The sequence below is a fragment of the Heteronotia binoei genome, chromosome 6 (genome assembly GCF_032191835.1).
Source record: "Heteronotia binoei isolate CCM8104 ecotype False Entrance Well chromosome 6, APGP_CSIRO_Hbin_v1, whole genome shotgun sequence".
In the NCBI taxonomy this organism is placed as follows: domain Eukaryota; kingdom Metazoa; phylum Chordata; class Lepidosauria; order Squamata; family Gekkonidae; genus Heteronotia; species Heteronotia binoei.
The window spans coordinates 44,206,822-44,228,539 of NC_083228.1; the positions used below are offsets into that span (position 1 = coordinate 44,206,822).

Consider the following 21,718-nt stretch of genomic DNA (forward strand, 5'->3'; position numbering starts at 1 on the left):
GTTATGAGCCAAAACTTCTAACATTCAGTAGAACAGCAAGATTATAATTTGGACGATAAGTTAAAGGCCTTTGCATCATGAAGGTATCTAGCTGACATCTAAGGTTGTTCCACCAATTGCAATGAGAGCTGATTCATACTGATAGTGGAGTCGTCAACAGTAGAGAGACGGGTAGAACAATGAAGAGTAAAAGTCAAAGACAAGCATCTGGCTTTATCATTTACCGATTTCCAAGAAACTTTATTGAATGTAATTAAAAGAAGAAAAAAATTCAAAGCAACAAGAACAAAAAATGAGCCATTTTGTACAGTCTGTCACATGGATAGTTTTATGGAAATGATATGGAATATATAAGATCACTTTTGCTGTACATAGCTTTAAATATAATAAACTTGTTATACACTTTATAAAAAGTTCACTGTATGGAAACAGCCTCCAAATGCACCTACTGTCTGGTTTATAAGAAGGCCTACATTTGGTAAGTGGGAAAAATACCTGAATAAATAATCTGTTTTTTAAAAAAATCTACGACAAACCAAAAGACTAAAAGCACACTGGCACTTCCACAGTTGTGTCAGGTTCCAGAAATTCAACTATCCCCCCCTCGAAGTCTAGATGTGTTTTTATATCTGCTCTAAAGGGATACTATCTGACATCTAATTCCATGAACATTCAGACCACATTTGTATTTCTTATACCCATGCTGCCACAATGATATTGAGTGACGATGGTTCCTAAAATATGTTCAAGGAGCTCACAATGAGATCTTCTAGACATAACCAGTCAAAGTCTGGCCTAAGCCACTGGTGGTTTAGGGCATGGTTACTGCTAAATTGCAACCATCAGATTTAGTGCACAATACCCACAAAGGGGATCTACTAAATGTAGGAGCACTATAAGTCAAAGAAGACATTGGCAGTGGTTTTCAGGCCTACAAGGGCCTGGGGCAGACTGAACATGATTATCGCAAACCATGATCTGCTGCCTTAAACCTGGTTAAGATGTCAAATGTACAATGAAAAAAGTAGCTTAGCTTACTGAGTTAAAATCCTGCCCCTAAAGGGCATGGGTAGGAACATACTAGTAAGACCACTTGTCATCTTGTAAGCAGAGGCTGGAGAGATGGTTCCCTGAATCAAGGGCTGTCTAGTGCACATGTATCACTTAAACCATGATTAACTAATCCCATCATTTGCAAAACTCATTCCAGATGCTGCTTTCACATCCCAGTATGTGATCAATCCCCAGCCATGGTTTGTTCAGATGTCAGTTAACCATGGTGAAGGAAACCAAATAAAGGTTAAGCATTATGCCAGAAGATAGGACAATGGTGTTCCGTGTTTTCTCTTGGTTGGATCTCTCAGTAAAAAAAGCTAAGAATATATATTAAAACAGACAAAGGTTTATTCGCCGATAAAAGTCCACATTATCATAGAAAGATTATTGATGGATGCAAGTCCAAAATCTGTATTCAGGTATGTTTTGGTTGTAATACACAGCTAACAGTTCTTCTGAACACAATTTAAAAGTACTTTACTAGAAGTTTACACCTTAGCATGCATGTATGAAAATATGCTGAAAACTGAAGGATATACCTATAATACTTGATGATATCTATACACTGGGGAAGGATGTATTTCTTTTCTACAGAAGAGAAGGTGTGGGAAATTTTATCCTGAGTAAAAAGGCAAATTATTTTCTTATTCTGGTGGTGTACACTTCCATCCAAGCCCTTTAATCTGGCAGTGTAAAATATCCATGATATTATTTTTATTTCTCCTTTAAAACCACACATTTGGTATTTGTAGTTTATAAAGCAAGAGGATCTTGGGGAGTGTAACGAGGCAGAGTATTTAATGATACAACATCTGTAATTTTAAAATAATGTTAACTGCAGCTTCCCAGTAGAAACCAGAGAGGCAAAACAGCCATAGTTCAGCACTTTTAAGCCCCACTGGTAGATATGGGAGAAGATTTAAGCATACACTGAACTCTCCCACAGAGACCAATGTGACTTAAATGTAGAAGCATGGCTGAACCGCACCCAAATAGTTATCTTCAGTGTTATGCAGGAGCACTACTCGGTTTGAAATATCAGGACAGAGATGTAATATTGGAACGTCCACCTGGGGGTGCGATGATTTTCTGCGCAGTGCGCCTAGCAATGTGGTCATCTGCTTGAGATCCTAGAAGAGATGACACACAGAGCATGTGCAAATAAGTAAATTAACAAATAACATGAACGCAAAACAGTCTTCTTTTTACAAATATCAAAACTAGCTGTTTGGATAATCAGATTGTTTGATAAAAAGGAGATCTGTTTAGATATTTACATTGGCAAATAAAATTGAATGAACTGAACTATGGGTATGTTTGTGGGGTGGGAGAATGTAAGTACCTCATTGTTACTGCAGGATTTAACACAGTAGTACCATGACTGATTTCATCCTGATAAAGGAGATTAAATTTTAAAGGGGACTGAAAACACAAAATAAAACTCTAAATAAACACTTAATATCAATGAGTGAGATTTATCACATGAACAGTGTCCTCTTCTCAAACTGAAATTAACATGTGTTTAACTGGCTGGATCAAACCTAAAGGTACTGCAGAGCAGTCCTTAACAGCCAAACAAGATTAAAATAAAACACCACTGCAGATGCATGCCTGAATTGAGTTAAAATGAAATGTTTCCCTAAATAATTAGGAAATAAGTAAGGAAATATGTAATGAATTCCTTCAAATCAAAGATAGAAATAATATAACCTTCCATGAAAAGAACTCTATTGTGCTAATCACAGGTAAATTTCAAATAATGTAAGACTAATAAATGCAATTCAAGGCACAATCTCAATTGATTCCCCAATTCAGAATTACTCTCATGGGTTGTTTCCCAGTGTAAGCCTCAGCACTGCTGGCCACGATCAATGCTCCTTCTAAGCTGTGGAGTCTTGTGAGTAAAAATTCTACTTCATGAGCTACTGGTATTAAAGTTGTGAGCTACTGGCATTAAAGTTGTGGGCTACTGCATAAAGTAATTTACTCTGAGGCCCTCCTCCCTGAGCTAAGACAAAACAAATGTGTGATCAGGAGGCTAAAAAAACCTGTGAGCTAGCTCACACTTACTCAGCTTAGAAGGAATACTGGCCATGATTTTTATGTGGAACCTGCAACATCTGACCAGATCCAGACTGAACCCTGCCTTAGCCTGGCCCACAAAGCAGCTTTATTTCCTTACCAGACAAGCTGAAGCCTGACTGATGTAGGTTACGGATTGGAGGAACTGTTATCTTGCCTGAACAGGGAGCTATTCTTGAAGCAGGAGTTGGGGCCACACCTTTAGCGCTTACAATGACATCGTGAACCGGTCCGTCGTAAAGCCCACGAGGAACGCCATGAATTTCTGCAAGCTGTGAAACAGTAACAGGAAGAACCATTGTTCAGCTAATATTTTCCCAGAGTTCCCTGGGACATGCTCACAAGTAAACATTTCTGGGCTGCCATTAAAAAGCAGTAATTTTTTTCTTCTTCGACAACAGAAGTGACAAATGTTAAGAATTCCCTTGATATGTCATGGCTCAATGGAACTGGAGATGATGTAAGTTCAGTGTCCTTGACTTTCAAGAAATTGGCTGGAGCCATCAGGATTGCCAAGAAGAGGGGAAGTAGTGGAACAAAATGCTGTGGGCCTGGGAGCCCATGAAACCAAGTCAGACATGTGATTTATTTTCATATGATCTTTGGGTTGGACCTTGAACCAAGAGGGAAGTCAGGATATAGTTTTTTAAATAAATTAGTTAATAACATTAATAAAATCTGGGTGGTGTGAGGGGGCACCTAGAAGAAACCTTATATGGGGGCCCCTCTGTGGCTTTCAGAAGTCCTGGGAGCTATATGTCTTCTTGCATGCTAGATGTTGTGGCAGCTCCACCTCCATGAGTATGCCTGAATCAAGGAACCATATTGGAGAGGCTAGCCAAGTAGGCCTTTTCTGCCCAATCCATTCCTCTCTTCTGAAAAGGTACAGAGCAAATGGGAAAGACTGTGCAACTGTGGTCCCACCCACATGGTTGCAATATTACACATGCCTCCTAGTAGTGTAGGATGCCTTTTGTTGGTGTGTGAATGGGGGCCTTATTAAGAAACTACTTGGGTGCAAATAGTATTTTGCTATTCAGCAATGCATAAAACAGAATTCATAGTAGAAGGCAGGTGATGTTTAACTTTTGGGCTTGTGAACAGAGATGATGTCACCAGAGATCCAAAAGAATAAGTGGTTTTCAGGCAGAAAGGGCATTTGTGTTTCATTGTTTACTTTGCAGACTGATGATGCACTTGAGAGCTGTCACAAAGAGGCAGAGTATTTTCCATTATTGCCGGTGACCATGTTGGCTTTCCAAGAAGCTGCTGCTGCTGTACACGGGAGCAAAAAAGAGAGACAATCCAGGCCATCTGACTAAGTGCCCAGAATATCAAATGCGACTGCCCAAATGAATTAACATCACAAGCAATCACTCGTGATCTGAAGCCCAATTACAAGCGAGCAAGAAGCCTAACAAACCTCCAGCTCAGCATAAGTGAAAATGTATATTTTGTGAGGCCTGCATTCCTGGGATGATTTAAAATGACACTGTGTGTTTCTTCATTCAAATGTAACTCAGTTTGATTGGTAGCAAATAGCCCACGGGACTCTCAGCATATCAGCTGGAATCAGATGGGGACAGAAATAGCTTCTCCCACAGAGTCTCTCTCCTCCCAATGCATGCAAAACACAAGGCAAGGACAACAAGGCAGCTACATCTGAAGCTAGTAGTGTATGCATGATGTTTTCTTTGGAATTTTTTTAAAAAACAGCTTCTGCTTTTTTGGCAACCCAGCAAAGAATAAACGGACATGGGTGGGATGGGATAATTTCCCCAGCATCCTTAGGTCTCAATGTTTTTTGTGGTAAAATGCCCCATTATTTATCAGACTTAACCATTCCAAGTCATCGCACGGCATTCATGCTGGCTAGATTAAACACATTCCCCTCCAAAGTCTTACAGGGGAGATATCGTTGAGTACCTTTATGTGATAGACTCTGTACCTGTGGAGTGAATATTCCTGACTCAATTCAGCATATATTGCTGGATTGTTCCATATATCATAATCTCCATAAGGAACTATCTTGCAATCTTTCTTTGTCCCCAGATCCATCGTCACCCTGTCATTATTTACTGAATGACACTGAGTGCGAGGTTACTGAGGCTGTGGCAAAATTTTTGGCTGACATTCTTAAATGTAAATCTAATCTTGTATAAATGCACATGCAATCTCTGTTTCTTTTTGATTTTATCTCCTATGTTTAACTTTTTACATTCTGTGTACTTTTATTTGAAATTGTTATGTAATTAAAAGTTTGGAAAGGATGGGATAATTATGCAAAAATTAAGAGGAGGATCTCATTCCCCTGCAACATTTTGTCTCCTACAGCATTCTCTTGTTTCATATTCCCTGCTCCATGCTCAGGAATCTCTATCATTAACCTGCCACATGCAACGGGTTATCCTCGTAGGAGGATCATGTGCATCTTGAGTTGATGACATTCCCTGATTCAAGTGGCCAAAATTCCCCAGCAGTGCAGCACATGGAACAAGTGATGCTTAAATGCTTGTAAGCATGCACACTGATCTACTACAAGCAAAGTGTGTACTGCTGCAATATGGTGACTGTTGCCACCCAACCCATAGTGACCCTCACAGTAAGGACCACTAAAATGCTATCACTTCTTCCTGTATGGGTAAGAGAATAAAACATTATACAGTCAATGTAAAGAGCTTTCATGTTAGGGACTGAGAATCAGCTCTAAATTACATGAACCTACTAAAAATGCAGTAATTCTATTCTGTTTTAGAATATACAAAAATGGTTGCTTCTTGCTGAACAGTTTCAAAGGCATCATGCCATAATGGGGAATGGATGCTCACACTCATTCTTGGGAATGCCGATTATCCTAGATCTGTCTGTACATATCTAGGGCAGAATAGACTTATTGACACTGAATTAATATGACTGCATTTTTTTTTCATGTGTCCCCCTCTGGCCAAGTTCCGAGACAACAAACCAATTTTACTGAGCTCTCTGGATTTGTCTGCACAAAATATGGTTGGCAAGGGCAAAATAATGAGTCTGAATGGTGGAACAGATGTCTCCTTTTTCTGTCCATTAGAACCCTCCAGCTCACAGTTACAATCGGTTTCTGATAATGCAAATCAAATGCAGGAAAATGAAAACAGCAGCAATAGGGGAGAGATGGAGCATTTGGACAGGGTATAATAGGGAGATGGCATTGTGTAGTGGTTAGACTAGTGGCACTCTTGAGTCTTAAATACAGGAATGCTTTCCCCAGTGCCTGATATCAGAGATCCTTTAAAAATACAGGTGCCACGGATTGAATTTGGGACCTTCTGCAGGCAAACCATGCTTCTTCACGTTTCCAGTGGCTGCCAGTGTTGTGGTGTAAGAAAGGGAAAGTGACATACAATGATATACACGTTATTGAGAAGGGGATATTTGATACTTTTGCTCTGATGTTTACTTCTGTCCTTAGTGGTGCATAAATTCAACCAAGATCAGACAAGATTAAGGTACAGTTTCCATCAAACTGTATGGATCAAGCAACAGGAGTACCATCAAACTCTTCACCTACTCTTGCTGTGGGGACACTTACTTATGGTAGTGTTTTCCATCCATAATTTCACTTATAAGGGGACACAGAAATGAATGAAGGTTCTACAACAATCCAACACTTACACAGTTAGGAGGGTAGGTATTTAAGAGAAGAGAAGGACCATAAAATAAAGAATTTTCACTTTCAGCAGTTAGCTATTTTCTTTCAATATGAAAGTCTAAATTTGATAAATTTGGTATTAGGTACCTTAAAGAGGCCCATTTTGATAAGATAGTGCTGATTAAGACAATAGTTTTTTAAAGTACAAAAAGCCTTAACACTTGTAGACTTAAGGATGTTACTGAAGATGTGAGTCTGCCAGATTCATGTTCATACTCAACAGAACATGTGTCATGTCATGTTAAATTTCCTTTTTTGGACTTACACAGAAAGACCTTGGTGAACATTTCCCTTACTGGTGAACTTCTAGAAAACCCAGCCAACAGCAAATCTAATTATCCTGGCCTGCTTGTTCAAGAGTCGAAATTCTGATATCACATTTGTAGTTAAATCTGCCATTTGATTCCAAAAACCATTTAAACAAATGTATTGTGTTTTCATGGAACAAAAGTTCTCACCCTGTTTCTTGCTTTTATCCTTTTGTAAACAAAATCAGGGAACGTCTTTCGAGGAATGAAACGGCCAGTGCCCTGGCTGACAAACAAATTTCCATCTTCCAACACCACTTTTCCTTGGCTTATAACCACAGTAGGGACACCATGGCATTCTGCTCCTTCAAATATATTGTATTCCACATTCTGGGAGAAATAACACAAGAGATGCAATCAATTTCATGCTTTAAGGTCAAAAAAGTTACAGCCCTTCAATTGTAATCAATGCAAACTGAATGAAGACTGCATAGACACTGAAGACCGAGTGCATTCACATGCTGGAGTGGAAAATGTGCACACAGGCTGGGAACTGTGCACATTATCATGTCAGTGTAAATACTTTCAATATATACACAATCTATTGCATATAATATCCAGTAAGTTTTTAGCAGCAGTATTTACTCCACAGCTTATAGTAAGCCACATTCACAATTACCATCAACCCCAAAGAACCACATTTATGTCTATCCTTGGCATTAGGCCCTGCACTTCAGGATGGCTCACTCTTCCAGCAGTGGCTGTTTGACTAACTGCCAACCAGAAATTGCATCAGGCAATGGCCTTGCTCGCTTTCCTGAAACACGAGGCAGGTCCTACACTGGGGAACAGTGCTAAGAAGAATCACTGAATATCGCTGAGTGAGATGGTTCTGGCTATTGCCTGGCCAGCAGATGGAATTTAAATGAACACTATGCATAGTACCTGGCTAGTGTACAACACAGCTTTCATCAATTCATATTCTCCACCACTATCCTATGATTATGCATACTGACCAGACTTTGTGTATATTCTCCTTCAGTGGTATTTATGCATTTCCCCAGTCTACTCACACTTAACATATTTGGCATCTACATATTTATTAGCTTGAGAGGAAAAGTTAATATGAATGATCATATAATCATCACAAAACAATGATTTGAAATCATTCCAAGACATTCAATGTAATCCAGGGTATGAAGAAATCCATTTCAGCCATGGATAAGTCAGTACATGTAGCATCAAGAAGGAAGGAAATACTGGTTATCACCTACTAAGCTCTGCAGGCCAAGATGCTCTTACAGAAACAGCTACGGAAAGCGGCTGAAAAGCTAGCTGCCCACTATCTATTTCAATAAACCATCAATATAAATAATTCTCAATATGGCCAAATCTGTGGGTACTGAAATCCAGAGATCAGAGCCATGAAAAGACAATACAGATCTCTATACAAATCTGAAAAATGTTCCAGGTTTGCAGAAAAATCTGCAATCAAAAACAAAATACATGAAGGGTTCACCCAAAAATAATAGAAGCAGCACCTGTAAATGAATGCCCTCAGTGGCTGTTGTTAGGTAATCACAACAGTATTTCCAGCCTTCAGACTTTGGTTTCTGTTAGTAAAAGGTAGGGAGGACTTTGCAGGACTGTTTCGCACATCAAAAAAGGACTCATGGGGGCCAGGCAAGCCAGCAAACACTGGGCTACTTGACTACCATGACTCACCCACCACTGGCTACTTGCCACTATTCAACTAAAAGCACACCATGAAAGCAAGTGTGGTATAGTGGTTAGGGTTTCAGACTAGGATCTGGGAGACCTAGGCTTGAATCATCACTCTGTCATAGAAGTTCATGAGGTGAACTTCAGCCAGTTATACATTCTCAGTCTAGCTTATCTCATAGTATTGTGATAAGAATAAAATGGGGGAGAGGAGAAGGATGGAAGCTGCTTTGGGTCCCTATTGCAAAGAAAGGTGGGGAATAAATGAAGTAAGTATAATGAAGTAAATGAATAAATATACTTGAAGATGAGAAGCAGGTAAAAGGGTAGATTGGCTGGTGGGTGGGAAGGAGAGAAAGATGAAGGGAAAGGTGAGGATATGGGGGTTGCTGGGAGTAGGGAAAGAGGAAATAGTGTGGGGAAGGGGATATAGGGAGAAATTAGGTGCCCCCTGCATATCCCTTGCAGGTTCCCTACTATGCATCAGAGCCTGGCCTGGTGGCCAGCACTATGCAACATGGCCATAGTTTCCCCAGGTATGGGTTTCAGGTGGAGGGAAAGCTGAAGACTGAAGGACAGATAAAGCTAGTTTGTCTGGTGGGTGGGAAGGAAAGTAGGGTGCAGGAAAAAGGGATAGGTATGGAGGCTTTCTGTAAGGAAAAAAGAAAAATTGTGTTGAGGGCAAAATGAGATGCCTCCCGCAAGTCCGTGTGGGTGCCTCACTTATAACATCATAAACAGTGAAATGTCTAATTTGGTGAAGGAAGAGGGTGGGGTTTACCAAGTTGTGAGTTTTTGCAGAAATGATCTTTGTAGCTTTCGGATTCCAAATAATCAAATCAGCATCAGACCCAACTGCAATTCGTCCTTTCCTAGGATAAAAGTTGAAAATCTTTGCTGCATTTGTACTAGTCACTGCTACAAATTCATTTTCATCCATCTTTCCTGTTGCCTGGAAATTAGAGAACAAGGACTTTAGAAAATGAAAACTAAGAAAAATGTGTTCCAGGTCGCACCCCCAATTTATATGTTCTATATCACATCCTCAAATTATGTGTTCTAAGTCACACACAGGACAACAATGAGGCCCAACAGGTCTGGTCTGTGCTATGCAAGAACAAACCCTCAAATCTTCTGCAATGTTGTCCCTATCAGACTTGTACAATTCTTCCACAGATGACTCAATGTGGAAAGAGTTCCCAAAAAGGAGAAAATGTACCCAATACTACCTAATGATTTTGGCCAGACATAAGCTGACATTTATTTTAACTATGGTTGGCTTGTGAAACCAGAAATCTAGCTTTCAGTGATCATTCATATCCTCAACAAATCCAGGTTTCATCATCTTTGCTCCTTCTCCTGCAGAGACCCAGCTGGTATCTTAGCATGTACTGTGGTGAGGGGGAACAAGCCACAATTAAAACAGGATATCTGCACTCATATGCCACAGTGATATGACCCTTGCCCAGTTTCACAAGGCTTGTAAGACAACGCTATTTCAGTTAGCATTTAACTGAAATGCTGACCACCACCAAGATGCTAGATCCAATGGATGCTAAGATCATTGAACGCCGTCTTAAATCTGTATCGAATTATTTCAAACTGTTAATGCTTTTAATGTAAATGTTTTTATTGTAAATTATGTGTTGTGAGCTGCCCTGAGCCTGCTTTGGTGGGGAGGGCAGGATATAAATCCAATAAAATATAAATAAATAATAAAAATTCCAAACCATGTTTTCAGATCCTGATTTGAAATACTCTAATTTAAGGGTAGGCAGAAGGTCACTGGGAAGTGACTAGTTACTCTCCAACAATTAAAATTAGCTCTCTGCTCCTCCTCCAGTGCTGCTATAATCACTTCTTTTTAATCCTTCTTTTTAAACCTACCACAGCAGCTTCTCTCCTTTCTCTTTTGTGAAATGTAAAAACTAGTGCATGCATACTTGTACCCTCTTTTGCTTTGGATTAGACTCTATCTGCCTCTCTTCCTTCTTCATGCATAGTGCACACATATAGTTTTGTTCAGGTTGGGAAAGGAGAGCCCTGTTGCAACAAATCTGCTACTTGTCTCCTTTAGGGAATTCATAGGTAACTGGTTTTTTTTTTCCACTGCAGGCAAGTTACAACTTGGGTGGATGGTGATAGTGGTGGTTTGCTTTGGGAAACCAAAAGAGGAAAGGTTTCCCCACTCGAGAACTGCAGACCTGCTGTAATTTTTATAGAAGACTCTATTTTGTGACTGGCATCACCCACCCAGCCTCCGTTTTGGGACTACTAGCTCCCAAAGCTCTTGGGAAAAAAATAAGTCCACCACAGAAACAAAGTCTGACCTCCTCTGCTGAAACTTTCCATAGTTAGTGGAGTGGCCCATGTCTGAACTATCATGGTACCCATAGTTAGTTTAACTATCCATGTCTGGGTATGCCATACAAGTAGAGCCATTCCGATGAACCATGGCATGAAAGAACATCAGTGTTCTTCAGCCACATATTCTGTTAACACACTAAATTCTGCTGCACTCACCACACATTTTTCCCAGATGATGGACATTCTCTCCTCAATGCCATTTGTTCCTTCTGGAATGAGGGTGAAGTTATCCTTTCCAACCGCCTTTTGTGCCGTGGTGAAGGTGCAGTGAGCACTCCCTACTACTTGAAGATCCCCACTAATTAAAACAAACAATCCATTAGAACCAACAGGGCTCTTCATTACATACCCAGTCTTGTGCCAAGCCCTAAATTCTGAAAATTGCTTTCACTTCTTGTATGCAAGAACAGAGAATAATTCAATGTTCAAAAATGTTTGTACAGTTTATATGAGAAGGCAACAGAGGCAGCGCTATGAGAAACAGGCTGCCAAGTTTATATTTATAATCAACTCTGATTCTGTCACATTCACCGTTGTGTGGATTTAAGCAATACAAAGTGACAAGGTGAATGTCATAGTGTTTTAAGTCTGAAAAGGATAAAAAAAAGGTAGCCCTTGCCTGTCAGGGTTTAAGTAAAGTGCCTGTTGGGTGAAGAGAAAGATGCATGACTAGTGGTGCTTTTAACTGACTCTCCCTGTCTTTGGCCACAGTGCCAAAATAAAACAAAACTCCAGTGGTGCCTTAAAGATGAACATTTATTTCAAAATGAGCCTTCATCGAGTCACAGATCACTTCTTCAGAAACCTGAGGAAGTCAGGAGTGACTCATGAAAGCTCAAATTGAAATGTTGTTAGTCACTGAGGTGTCTCTGTCAATCATCCTCAAAAGACTCTCCTCTCCTCGAGGGCTCTGAAGCAAGCCTTGTGATTTAGGCCTCATGCAAATCCAAGTGTCTGCCAGCCAATCAGAGCCCATGGAACGCCACTGGATGGGAGGGGGTGAGCCAGCCTCAGTTTAAGAAGGGTGAAGAAAACTTTTCCTTTCCCCTTTTGGACAGGGATCTTTTTGCTCTGGATAGGAATGTCAGATAAACTAGACTTCTATTTGGCTTTTAGTTAGGGTCTGGGGGCTGCCTTAGGGAAGAAAGCCTGTTTTAGTGTGACAAATAAGTATCTTGTTAAGGACCCATCATTCCTAACCTATTTGTAAAGCTTCTGTAGAAAGGAGCTCTGTTTACCTCAGCAGCCTTGAACCTGCTTAGGTAAATTCTTTGGAGAAAGGGGAATAAAATCTCCCTTCAGTATTTATTTATGTTTACTTGAGGCTCAGCTAAAAAGTAGTTACTTTCATTGGGTAAAAGGTTGTAACTTTTAGGGGGTGAAGCTGAGAGCCAGTTTTACTACATATATTGAAGCTATCCAAACAAAGCATTTACTCTATGCACAAAGGTTCGTCTCCTATCTGTGAATTGTCTGTCTAGTTAAATATCTAGGAAATAGTGAAAACAAACATAACAAATAAGCACAACCATAGTCTAGCAGGTTTCCAAATAAGAGACCTTTGGTCTAACAAGTTTCCAAATAAGATACCTTCAATCCTTTAATCAAAGCTTGTGTCCCCGCACCCCTTACTGGACTATGGGTGGTTAGGGTTTAAAAAATCTATAGAATGGTGGCTCAACATTCTTTAGTTCAGAAGGCAATTGCATCAGAGCCTCCACCCAACATAGCCACCACAATGGACTTCTTATTATGCTACACCAGACTAACATAGCTGCTCCTTTGCAATCAGAGTGCCAAAGACTCTGGAAACTGCCCTAATTGTAAAAAGCTGCTTGCAAAGCAATACTAGGGGCACTTATTTGAGAAAGTCGCAGGAAATAGCAATAATCCCCATCTCTCCTTATGTTTTATCTATTGAATGCTTGAAAATTCCTTTTTTTGTTTTTTGCAAGGACTCAATGAAGATACTTACAAAAATATACACACAGAGGAAGGAACCTGCTTCCTTCTTTACCAGCCTCCCTTCCTTTCATGAGTAATATTGTGGGGGGGGGGGAGGGGGGATAACTGGCAGCAAGGGTGCACTAATAAAATTAATTTACTTGAGAGCTAAGAAAACCACAATTCCCATAATCCATGGTAGGAAATTATTCCTGACTGGGAATATATTCATTTGCATGTATGCAAGAGAGGCAGGAAACAAGGTGCATGCAGGAATTCATAACCCACCTAAGGGTCTGAACCCATGGGCTGAAAACCACTTGTATCAGCTGATCCATAAACTGCTTATGTATTCAGCTGTCAGTGAATTGGATCTGATGATATCCTGGTACCTCGCATTCTACTACTGTAAGGCTGTTTAGCAGACTACACATAAAAATCAATCTTTTTCATACGCCAGAATGTACCACTCTGATTAAAACTCCTGTATTTGAAAAATGTGTTAGTGTGGCCAAGTTTGAAGCATCCTGAAACAGGGTACTACACATAACCATGGTGCCCAAAAGCAGTCACCAGGGACTTTTCATGTGGCCAGGTACTGAGCCCTTTCCTTCTCGAATACATGACAATTGAATGCATCCACTCTATAACTAGTAATAATAATGCACTGGGAGCAATAAGGTGCACTGGGAGTTAGATACACTTGTCATTGGGGGGGCAGGGCAGAACCTGGGGTCTCTGCCCCATTTATGATTTCTCCAACCACAGCCATACAAAAAGCCACCTTTCAAAATGATGATGACATGAACATGTGGACACTAGAAACCAAGTGACACCTGGCTAAAGACTGACTGCAGATCTAACCTATTATGCCCTTTCCAGAGGGCAATTCCTTCCTTCTCTGAATTAATCCAAGAACAGGAAGAAAACTGACACAAGGGGAAACCAAACCCAAGGAGACATGTGGGCCACTTGGGAAGTTCTTGCTAGGAACAGTTACCAGTTCTTCTAACCGCTTTGTTAGAGTCACTGCTTTTTGTTTTAAAATTTCACAAACAAATATTTCTGCCTTGGAGAACTTACCATGACAGCAGTGAAGTCAGATAATCAGGGGTTGTAGGGTCTGGACTAATGGGAGGAGATGTAACAAAAGCTGCAGCCTTTGCCCAGTTCTTACTCCAGTAATGTGAGCCATCAGTACCCAGGCTGGCTGTGATTGGCTCCCCATATACCACTGTTCCTAAATCAAGAAACAGCAATCATGAAAATCCTCATGGAAATGAGTTAAAAGGTAAGAACTTCACTGCTGAACAAAAATGCTTTAAGATGCAAATCCTGGAATGAAGGCAAGAACTAGATGCTAAGGCACATGCATAGTTGGTCCTGAAAATGGCAGCCCTGTGTTTCTGCCTCCTCTCTCCCCAGTAACAGCAGCACAAATAATATAGTGTATGGCACCATCACTTTGTGAGTTTCTCCATCCTCTCAAGCACTGGCTGGTGAAGCACAGTAGAGATGGGAAAATTTACATGCAGTGGTAACATGGTACATGTTTGGTATTATTAGGTGTTGTTAAAGCAGAGAGTGGAGGACACAACACAGGACTGCTGTTTTCAGTGGCAACTGCACATCTAGTTCTAGACTTAGGCTGCATTCCTCAAAGTGAAAGCCAATGCGATGTTGTGGCTAGAAAGCTGGACAAGTGGGTTCAAATCTCTCCTCTGTCACAAAGCTTGCTCAGTGAGTATGGACCACTCACTGTCTCTCAACCTAATCTTCCTTACAAAGTTATGGAAAGAATACAATCATATGCTCTATTCTGAGCTGTGATACAATTGATGAAATTAAGTTAAATCTTTTAATAAAATCCTGCTCATGTACTGTGACACCAAACCAGCTGGCACAATGCATATTCAAATGATATTAAACTCTTATAAATTTTGTATCTGCAATCTTTTAATGAGAGTTAGATTACTCCCCTAGGAGGAGAAGGCGGAAAGTCTCAGCGTAGCAAATTCAGCTACTGTTGTGTTTTTAAGTCCGTATTTAGTCACATCAACAGGAAAATGTGGATACTAATTCATTTTCATTAAACAGTAATATTTTAGGGACTGCATCTCATTTAACCTATGTTTACTATAGGATACTATGGGATACAACCTCCCTACACAACCATAGGCAATTTTTTCTTATAAGAAGTCGAACCTAAAACTACGGTTGTATGTATCCTATGCTTTTGCCAATATGTCATTCAAGGATGAAAAGCAGTAAGGCTTCCACAGTTCAGCCTCCTGAGAATCCAGATTGTCATCAAAAAGCAAGATTTCTAGCCCTCACGAAAATAAGCTTGAAAAGCATTTGATTCATGTTTGGTGAAGGTGGCCAGGGACTGCTCTGTACTGCTCCTTGCCTCCTCTACATGTCTAAACAGATGCAGACTAAATTATGCAAAATGAACAAATCTACTCAATTTGCATAACATATTCTAGTAGCAAAATGCAATATTCTTTGTGTAAAATGTAGGCCACCTTGGTAGATAATAAACTTCCTGATCTAGTTGCATGTTAAGAGCAGCAACAAATGGGACTGTCAAAACACTGGACTGGTGAATGGGCCACCTATGGCTTCAGAGATCAGAAGCTGTAGAGCAGGGGTGTCAAACATATGGCCTGAGGACAGAACCAGGCCCGGGGGGCTCCTATCAGGCATGCAAGTAATCCACTGTCATCTGCTTCCTTCTCTCTCTCTTGCTTCCTTCTGCTTCACAGCTTGCTTTGCCAGGCTTGCTCAATCAAGTTACAGAGCAAAACCTTTATTTTCTCCATTGGCTGACCAGCCGATGAAGCAACTTATATACAAAAGTTCGCAGTGCCCAGCCATTTCATGTTTTCCCCTGGATCTTAGGCTGAAAGCATTGACAATAAGATTTCTGTAATGAATGTGAATAAATCAAAAGTAGCTTTGCAACTTACAGACACCTGAACAGTATACTCAAGATTGCTACAGCACAGGTATTGTCTCCAGATTTTGATCCAATAATTCAGAGCAAGAGGTGTCAGGTATCAGAAACCATTAAATAAGCAAAATATTGCAAGAGTGCTAATCTTTTAAGCATTTTTTAATTTTTTTAAAAAAACTCTTTAATTGTGTTTGTCTGTGTATTTTATAAAGTTTATATCTCCACTACCTGGCATTACATTTTATGACACACATGGCTTGGCCCGACAAGGTCTCATCTGGCCCTCAACAAATGAGTTAGACACCCCTGCTATAGAGGACTGTTGCAAAGTTAGAACCAGGCAATGGGTCACTGATATTATGGGACATGATTCAGACATCTTAAGCATTTGATCTCCTTTTAGAATCCTGGTTTGTAGGGAAGAGACAAACTCCAACTTGCTCCTGCATTCAGGCTTCACATCAAAATGGGAGCTGGGAGTCAAGTCTTCCGAAACTGGGAATCCTTCAGTTGCCCTCCATGAATGAGGAGGGCTATGAAGAAGGGAGCACCTGAGCATAGTAGCCCATCTAACATGAACACACAAGAAGTTTGTCTTGATGTCTGAATGCATTCAGTGCCAAGGGTCACAATCAGAGCTAGGGACAGTCCTGCAGAACTGTGCAAAGCTGTTGCAGTAAATAATGATAAGCAAGAATGAAATGACAGGGATAACTGAGTCATTAAAAGGCTGTGCTACACTAGAGCAAGCCTGAGCATGACAGGCTGGCTTCTCATATGCATTCTGTACTTGGTTGAAAATCGCTATGGACAAAAATACACACATTAGAAAAGGACTGGATCCCTCTGCTTCCAGATATTTTAAAGGCTATCACTATTTGAATTCAATACAAACTACAAAAAAGGCACAAGAAGCATCCTTGGGGAGTCATAAAAAGGCATTTTAATGGGGACAGCTGCCCAGGTTCATGCCATATGAGCCATTTTTCCAACTAACATAGATACCATATTGATATTGGGAAGCCACGTGCAAAGCAGCACTGATGTGCAGTGGGGAGGGCATGATCTTTCATATCAGTGTGCCAACCCCTCTGGATTCACTACTCTTCGGCAGAGATGAATAATCAAGACAAATGTTATATTTTGATAATCTTCAAGTCTGCTGGAAATCAGATGAACTACAAATATATATGATTTGTGCAAACAAGAGTGTCAGCAGTCAAACTGCTACTCCTTATTATTATGAAAGTAGGAAAGGGTGCTTACCTTTTCGCTTGGCTTGAGCTATGACATCAGCAGCCCCTTTGCTCATTACTTTTGTGACATATAAAGGGCAATTGGCTTGTTTTGCTATTGTAATAGCACGGTACACTGCCTCTGTTTCAACCTGGGGGGACACAAAGAAACTCAGGACTGTGTCTTCAAGATATCACTTTTTAGCTGAAGGGACATGCCTGGACATTGTACCCACACTGTTTATATGAAGTGTCGCATTCAGATACACCTGAGCAGAAAATATACCCAAAAATAATGATGATTTCAAATACATCCAGGATTTTTTCAGAAAACTAGGAAAATTGTCCCCCCCCCCAAAAAATCTGATATATTCAGGAATTACCAGGAAGATCGGGAGCCAGTATTTGCAGGCTTCTGGAGACTGTTCTTGCTTTGCTTTCCCCTCTCTTTGTTTCTCTGCCTCCAAGAATTTCAATGGGGCTCCCAGAGTTCTTTTTCAACTTCAATGTATTCTGTCAGTTTCAAGAGTTTTTTTCTCTTTGCCAGTGATGCTTTGTGTCCTCTTCCTATTTTTTCCACAGCACTTCCAAATTCTCCCCCCACCCACCCACACAATCAGATTTGTTCTACTGTACTTTCACTTTGATTGTGTTGAGTTTACACTGCCACAATGGCACTGGGTTCTGCTGGGCATTCTGTACATTGCAATTGTTTCTGCTGGGCTTGCAAAACTGCCTCTCTCACCTTCAACTTCTACTGCAGGTTCTCTGGTGACATTAGTCCTGTTGGTTTGCACTACAACCATGGCATTGGTTCTGCTGGGTACTCTGTACATTACATTATAATTGGTTCTGCTGGATTTGCAAAACTTTGCTCATCTTCAATTTTTATTGCAGGGATTCTCTGGTTTGACTTTAGTCCTGTTGGGTTTGCATGGCCAGAGTCGCAATAGTTCCTTTTTGCCCTGGAAGCAACTTGCAGTGCCCCCCTATAGGAAATAATTAATAATGGCTAACTCTGTTTAGAGGCTCATAAAATTCGGCTCCTTAGTCCAACTGACTTGAAGCTTGGAGGCTATTTAAAGGACAGGCACCTGTACCTTTAAACACACACACACACACGCTACCTGGAAAGGTTCCCCACAGGGGCCAATGGAGCTAAAAAAATTGCAAATCCGGGGGGGGGGGGGATCCTGAATCTAAATACTATAAAAGTATTTGGAATCTGGGAATATCAATATTTTCCGGGTCCAATATATCTCAAAAAAAGAAAAGAATTTTTTTTTGGCACACTGCTAGTAGTGACCCTGGGTTTGTGTGGTGGTCTCCCATCTAAATGCTTTAGCAGAAAGACTAATATGATTTTATTTAACATTAGATACTTTGTGCACTCTGGCTCTGTTCTAATGCATATATGCAGCTACAAGGCAAGAGAGCTTCCCTATTACGTGTCATGTATGGCTATGGGCATACTGCATTTAAACCCCCTGTATAGTAAAACTTAAGAAGCATCTAGAATGGATTACTGAATCTACACACCATTTCCACATCATAGCACTTCAGGCAGCACCCATGGGGTTCCAAGCGATTTCTCATACACGTATAGGCCAGACCCAGGCCTGCTTATTTTTAGCAAGTCTGCAACATCATGTGCCATCAGACCCACATCCTGGTATATGCTGATGCCACTCATAATAAGATTTGAAACCACAGAATGTGGGGTTTGTCCCAGAGAAAAAGACCACAAGTGGAAGCATAAAATTATGTATCCAAATAGGAGGGAGGGGTGGGGGGAAAGTAAGATATGGGGTAGAAAGATCTTTCTTTTATCTTAAGCTTTTTATAAGTTGTAGATATAGTTCTGCTACCATATGTTACTAATAAAAATTGTTTATACACAAAATTATGTATCCAAATTCACTTGGTCTTCTGATGGATGATTCAAATGTGCACAGCATGACCTTTTTAGAATTTGCCACTTTAACTTGTAGAAGGAAAATCTGAGTGCCTTCTTGACTTAAAAACCGAAACCAAAAAACTCTGCTTTGTACATGGAAAAACATAGGTCATAGCTTCCCTGCACCCCACTGATGCACTTGCTTTCACATGTAGAGATATTTTCATATACAGATATAATCCCTCACTTCAGTCTGGAATGGTACAGTTTTATGTGATATTCCTGAATGTGCATTTTGTCATTTGGCCTTGGTTACTTTCTTTTAAAGGAGCTTTCTGCAACTTACACATTCAGCAGGTGGTCTCCTGCAATTTAGAAGCTGACACTCAGCAACTTTACCATCTAACTTGCCTGTATGGCATAAGCATAATACTAACTTAACATTACCTCTTCTGGATGACTCAGCACATGACCCTCTGGACCAGTAATCCCAAGATCCAACAGTCTTTTTTGCTCCTAAAATAGTAAAGAGACATGGAAAAACCAATTGATAAGCAGTACAACCAGCATACTCTGAAGTGTAATCTGAAACATGCCATCTACAATCATGACAATCAGAACAATCTGCCATTCCTAACTGCCATTCCTAGCCGCCCTGAGCTGCCTCGGTGGGGAGGGCGGGATATAAATCGAATAAAATGAAATGAAATGCATGAGCAACTCAGCAAGACAGTAACTTATCTCGGGTAACCTTCAACTGTCTAACTGCTGCATTTTTATGCCTTGCTAGTTTACACAGTGAGTCAACTTGCGAAGATGCTATAGGAATCCTTACAAGAAAAATTATGTTGCCATAACAGAAATGCAGTTTGTTATGTAGCTTTGACAGTCAGCTCTGCCTGGTTAATTATGTATAAATAGCTGGCTTTTGAATATCTGCCTTGATCTTCTGCATCAACATTTCATAAGGACATTGATGCTCTTTGAAAATCCTTCTTTCGGGACAGCAGCCTGTGAAAAGGACAACAGAGTCACACAGAGGATCCCCTGAGAAAAGCATGAGTGGGGAGTCAGAGGTCTGCAGTGAGAGGGGGAACTAGCAAAATCACCCCACGTTCTATTATGTTAATAGTATCCTGAAACCTGCACTAGTCCGGTGAGTAGATGAGCTTCAGTCAGGCCCCTCCCATTCTGATGTCACCTCTTGTTAGCCAGTCTTTCTGGAGGAATGAAGGCAATTATTCACTTCATCAGAGAAAGGAATGAAGCCACTGATTTGTAACTGCTGCCTCTGTTGCAATTAATATGCTGCCTCCCTATGACTGTGAACAGAATTGGTTCCATTTGCCATTATTGGTCCTGTACAGAGACTGGGATGGGCAAGATGCAAAAAAGGAGGGGGTGTATCTGCTCTTGCATTTTTGAAACAAAGAACTCACATCTAAACATTTAGCATGCCAAAGTGTTTTGCCTCTTCCCAGTCGTAAAATGAAATATTTCTGACAGGCAATAGATCTCCATGCCTGGGTTTCAAAATTGTGTTATCTTTTGTACGTAAGGGCTAATCTCTTTGTCTTTAAAGCACTCTGTAGATTTTTGTTCCTGTTTTTTTTTTTTTAGTTTTCTACAAGTGCCCTTGAATTTCATCCTCAGGGCTCTAATGCTGTTATGTAGAACTTTTTTTTTTTTTTTTAAAGAAAAAGTCCTCTCTGAAGGCATTTGTCTGATGTGAACCGGATCGCATTTGTTAGCTGTGAACAAAAAATTCTCTGTTCCCAAACAAATCAATACCTTTGGAGGAACTTCTGAGTTGGCAACTTGATGCTATATGAGTGCCCTGAGGATCAAAATCAAGGCTATCCATAAAAATGCACAGAAGATTAAAGCAGCTATAAAAGCATCCAGACCACAGAGATCTCAATATCTAAACACAAAAGGCTGATTCATTCAACCACTCTCCCCTTCATGCAGAAAGTCATTCATTTAGGGTTTGCCAGGTAGATCTGGAAATTTCTGTCAGATCACTGCCAACTGCCCTATATTTCCTTTTATACCACCAATTCCTAAATGGTGGAACAGAATTCATGAGTGGATTGCCTTGAGGGATCTAAAATATCCAAAATGTGTGTCAGGAACAGAGCACTTAAATGGTTCTATTTTTTAAGTCAGAGACAACCTGTTGGATCTAGGTGATAAATTTCAGAACTTCCACCATAAACCTAGAGCAGAAGATTTTCCTGGGAGCAAGCTCCAGAGAACAAAATGGGACTTATTTCTAAGCAGATCTGCTTAGGATTACTCTCTAACATACTTATTAGAATTGGCCAGTTTCAGCTTGAGAGCAGCTGAAGATGCTCCCAGTGGATCCTTCCTACATGGGGTACATCCATGTGGGATTATCTGTATCTAAGAGCCACCTAGTTTATAGAAGAGGGAAGATGAAGGAGCTGGATACTACACTATCTGGTTCCTCAGGGTTAAGAAGCTGGTCATCCCTATCTCAGAAGAAAACAAGCC

At 40.4% G+C, this 21,718-nt stretch overlaps 1 protein-coding gene across 3 annotated transcripts in view; it reads right to left on the reverse strand.

Annotated features, from left to right (window-relative positions):
* Positions 1-204: 204 nt before the first annotated feature.
* DPYSL4 (dihydropyrimidinase like 4) overlaps positions 205-21,718 on the reverse strand; it is a 42,740-nt gene continuing 21,226 nt past the window's right edge. For 2 of the 3 annotated variants that reach the window (XM_060241381.1, XM_060241384.1), the window contains exons 7-14: positions 19,649-19,717; positions 17,336-17,456; positions 14,194-14,350; positions 11,323-11,464; positions 9,581-9,751; positions 7,288-7,467; positions 3,239-3,410; positions 205-2,186 (exon numbers count right to left, since the gene is read on the reverse strand). In XM_060241381.1, coding sequence (XP_060097364.1) covers positions 2,095-2,186; positions 3,239-3,410; positions 7,288-7,467; positions 9,581-9,751; positions 11,323-11,464; positions 14,194-14,350; positions 17,336-17,456; positions 19,649-19,717 — 1,104 coding nt within the window. In that variant the 3' untranslated portion in view covers positions 205-2,094. The remainder of the gene's footprint in view (positions 2,187-3,238; positions 3,411-7,287; positions 7,468-9,580; positions 9,752-11,322; positions 11,465-14,193; positions 14,351-17,335; positions 17,457-19,648; positions 19,718-21,718) is intronic. The other variant, XM_060241383.1, reaches the window with a different exon arrangement.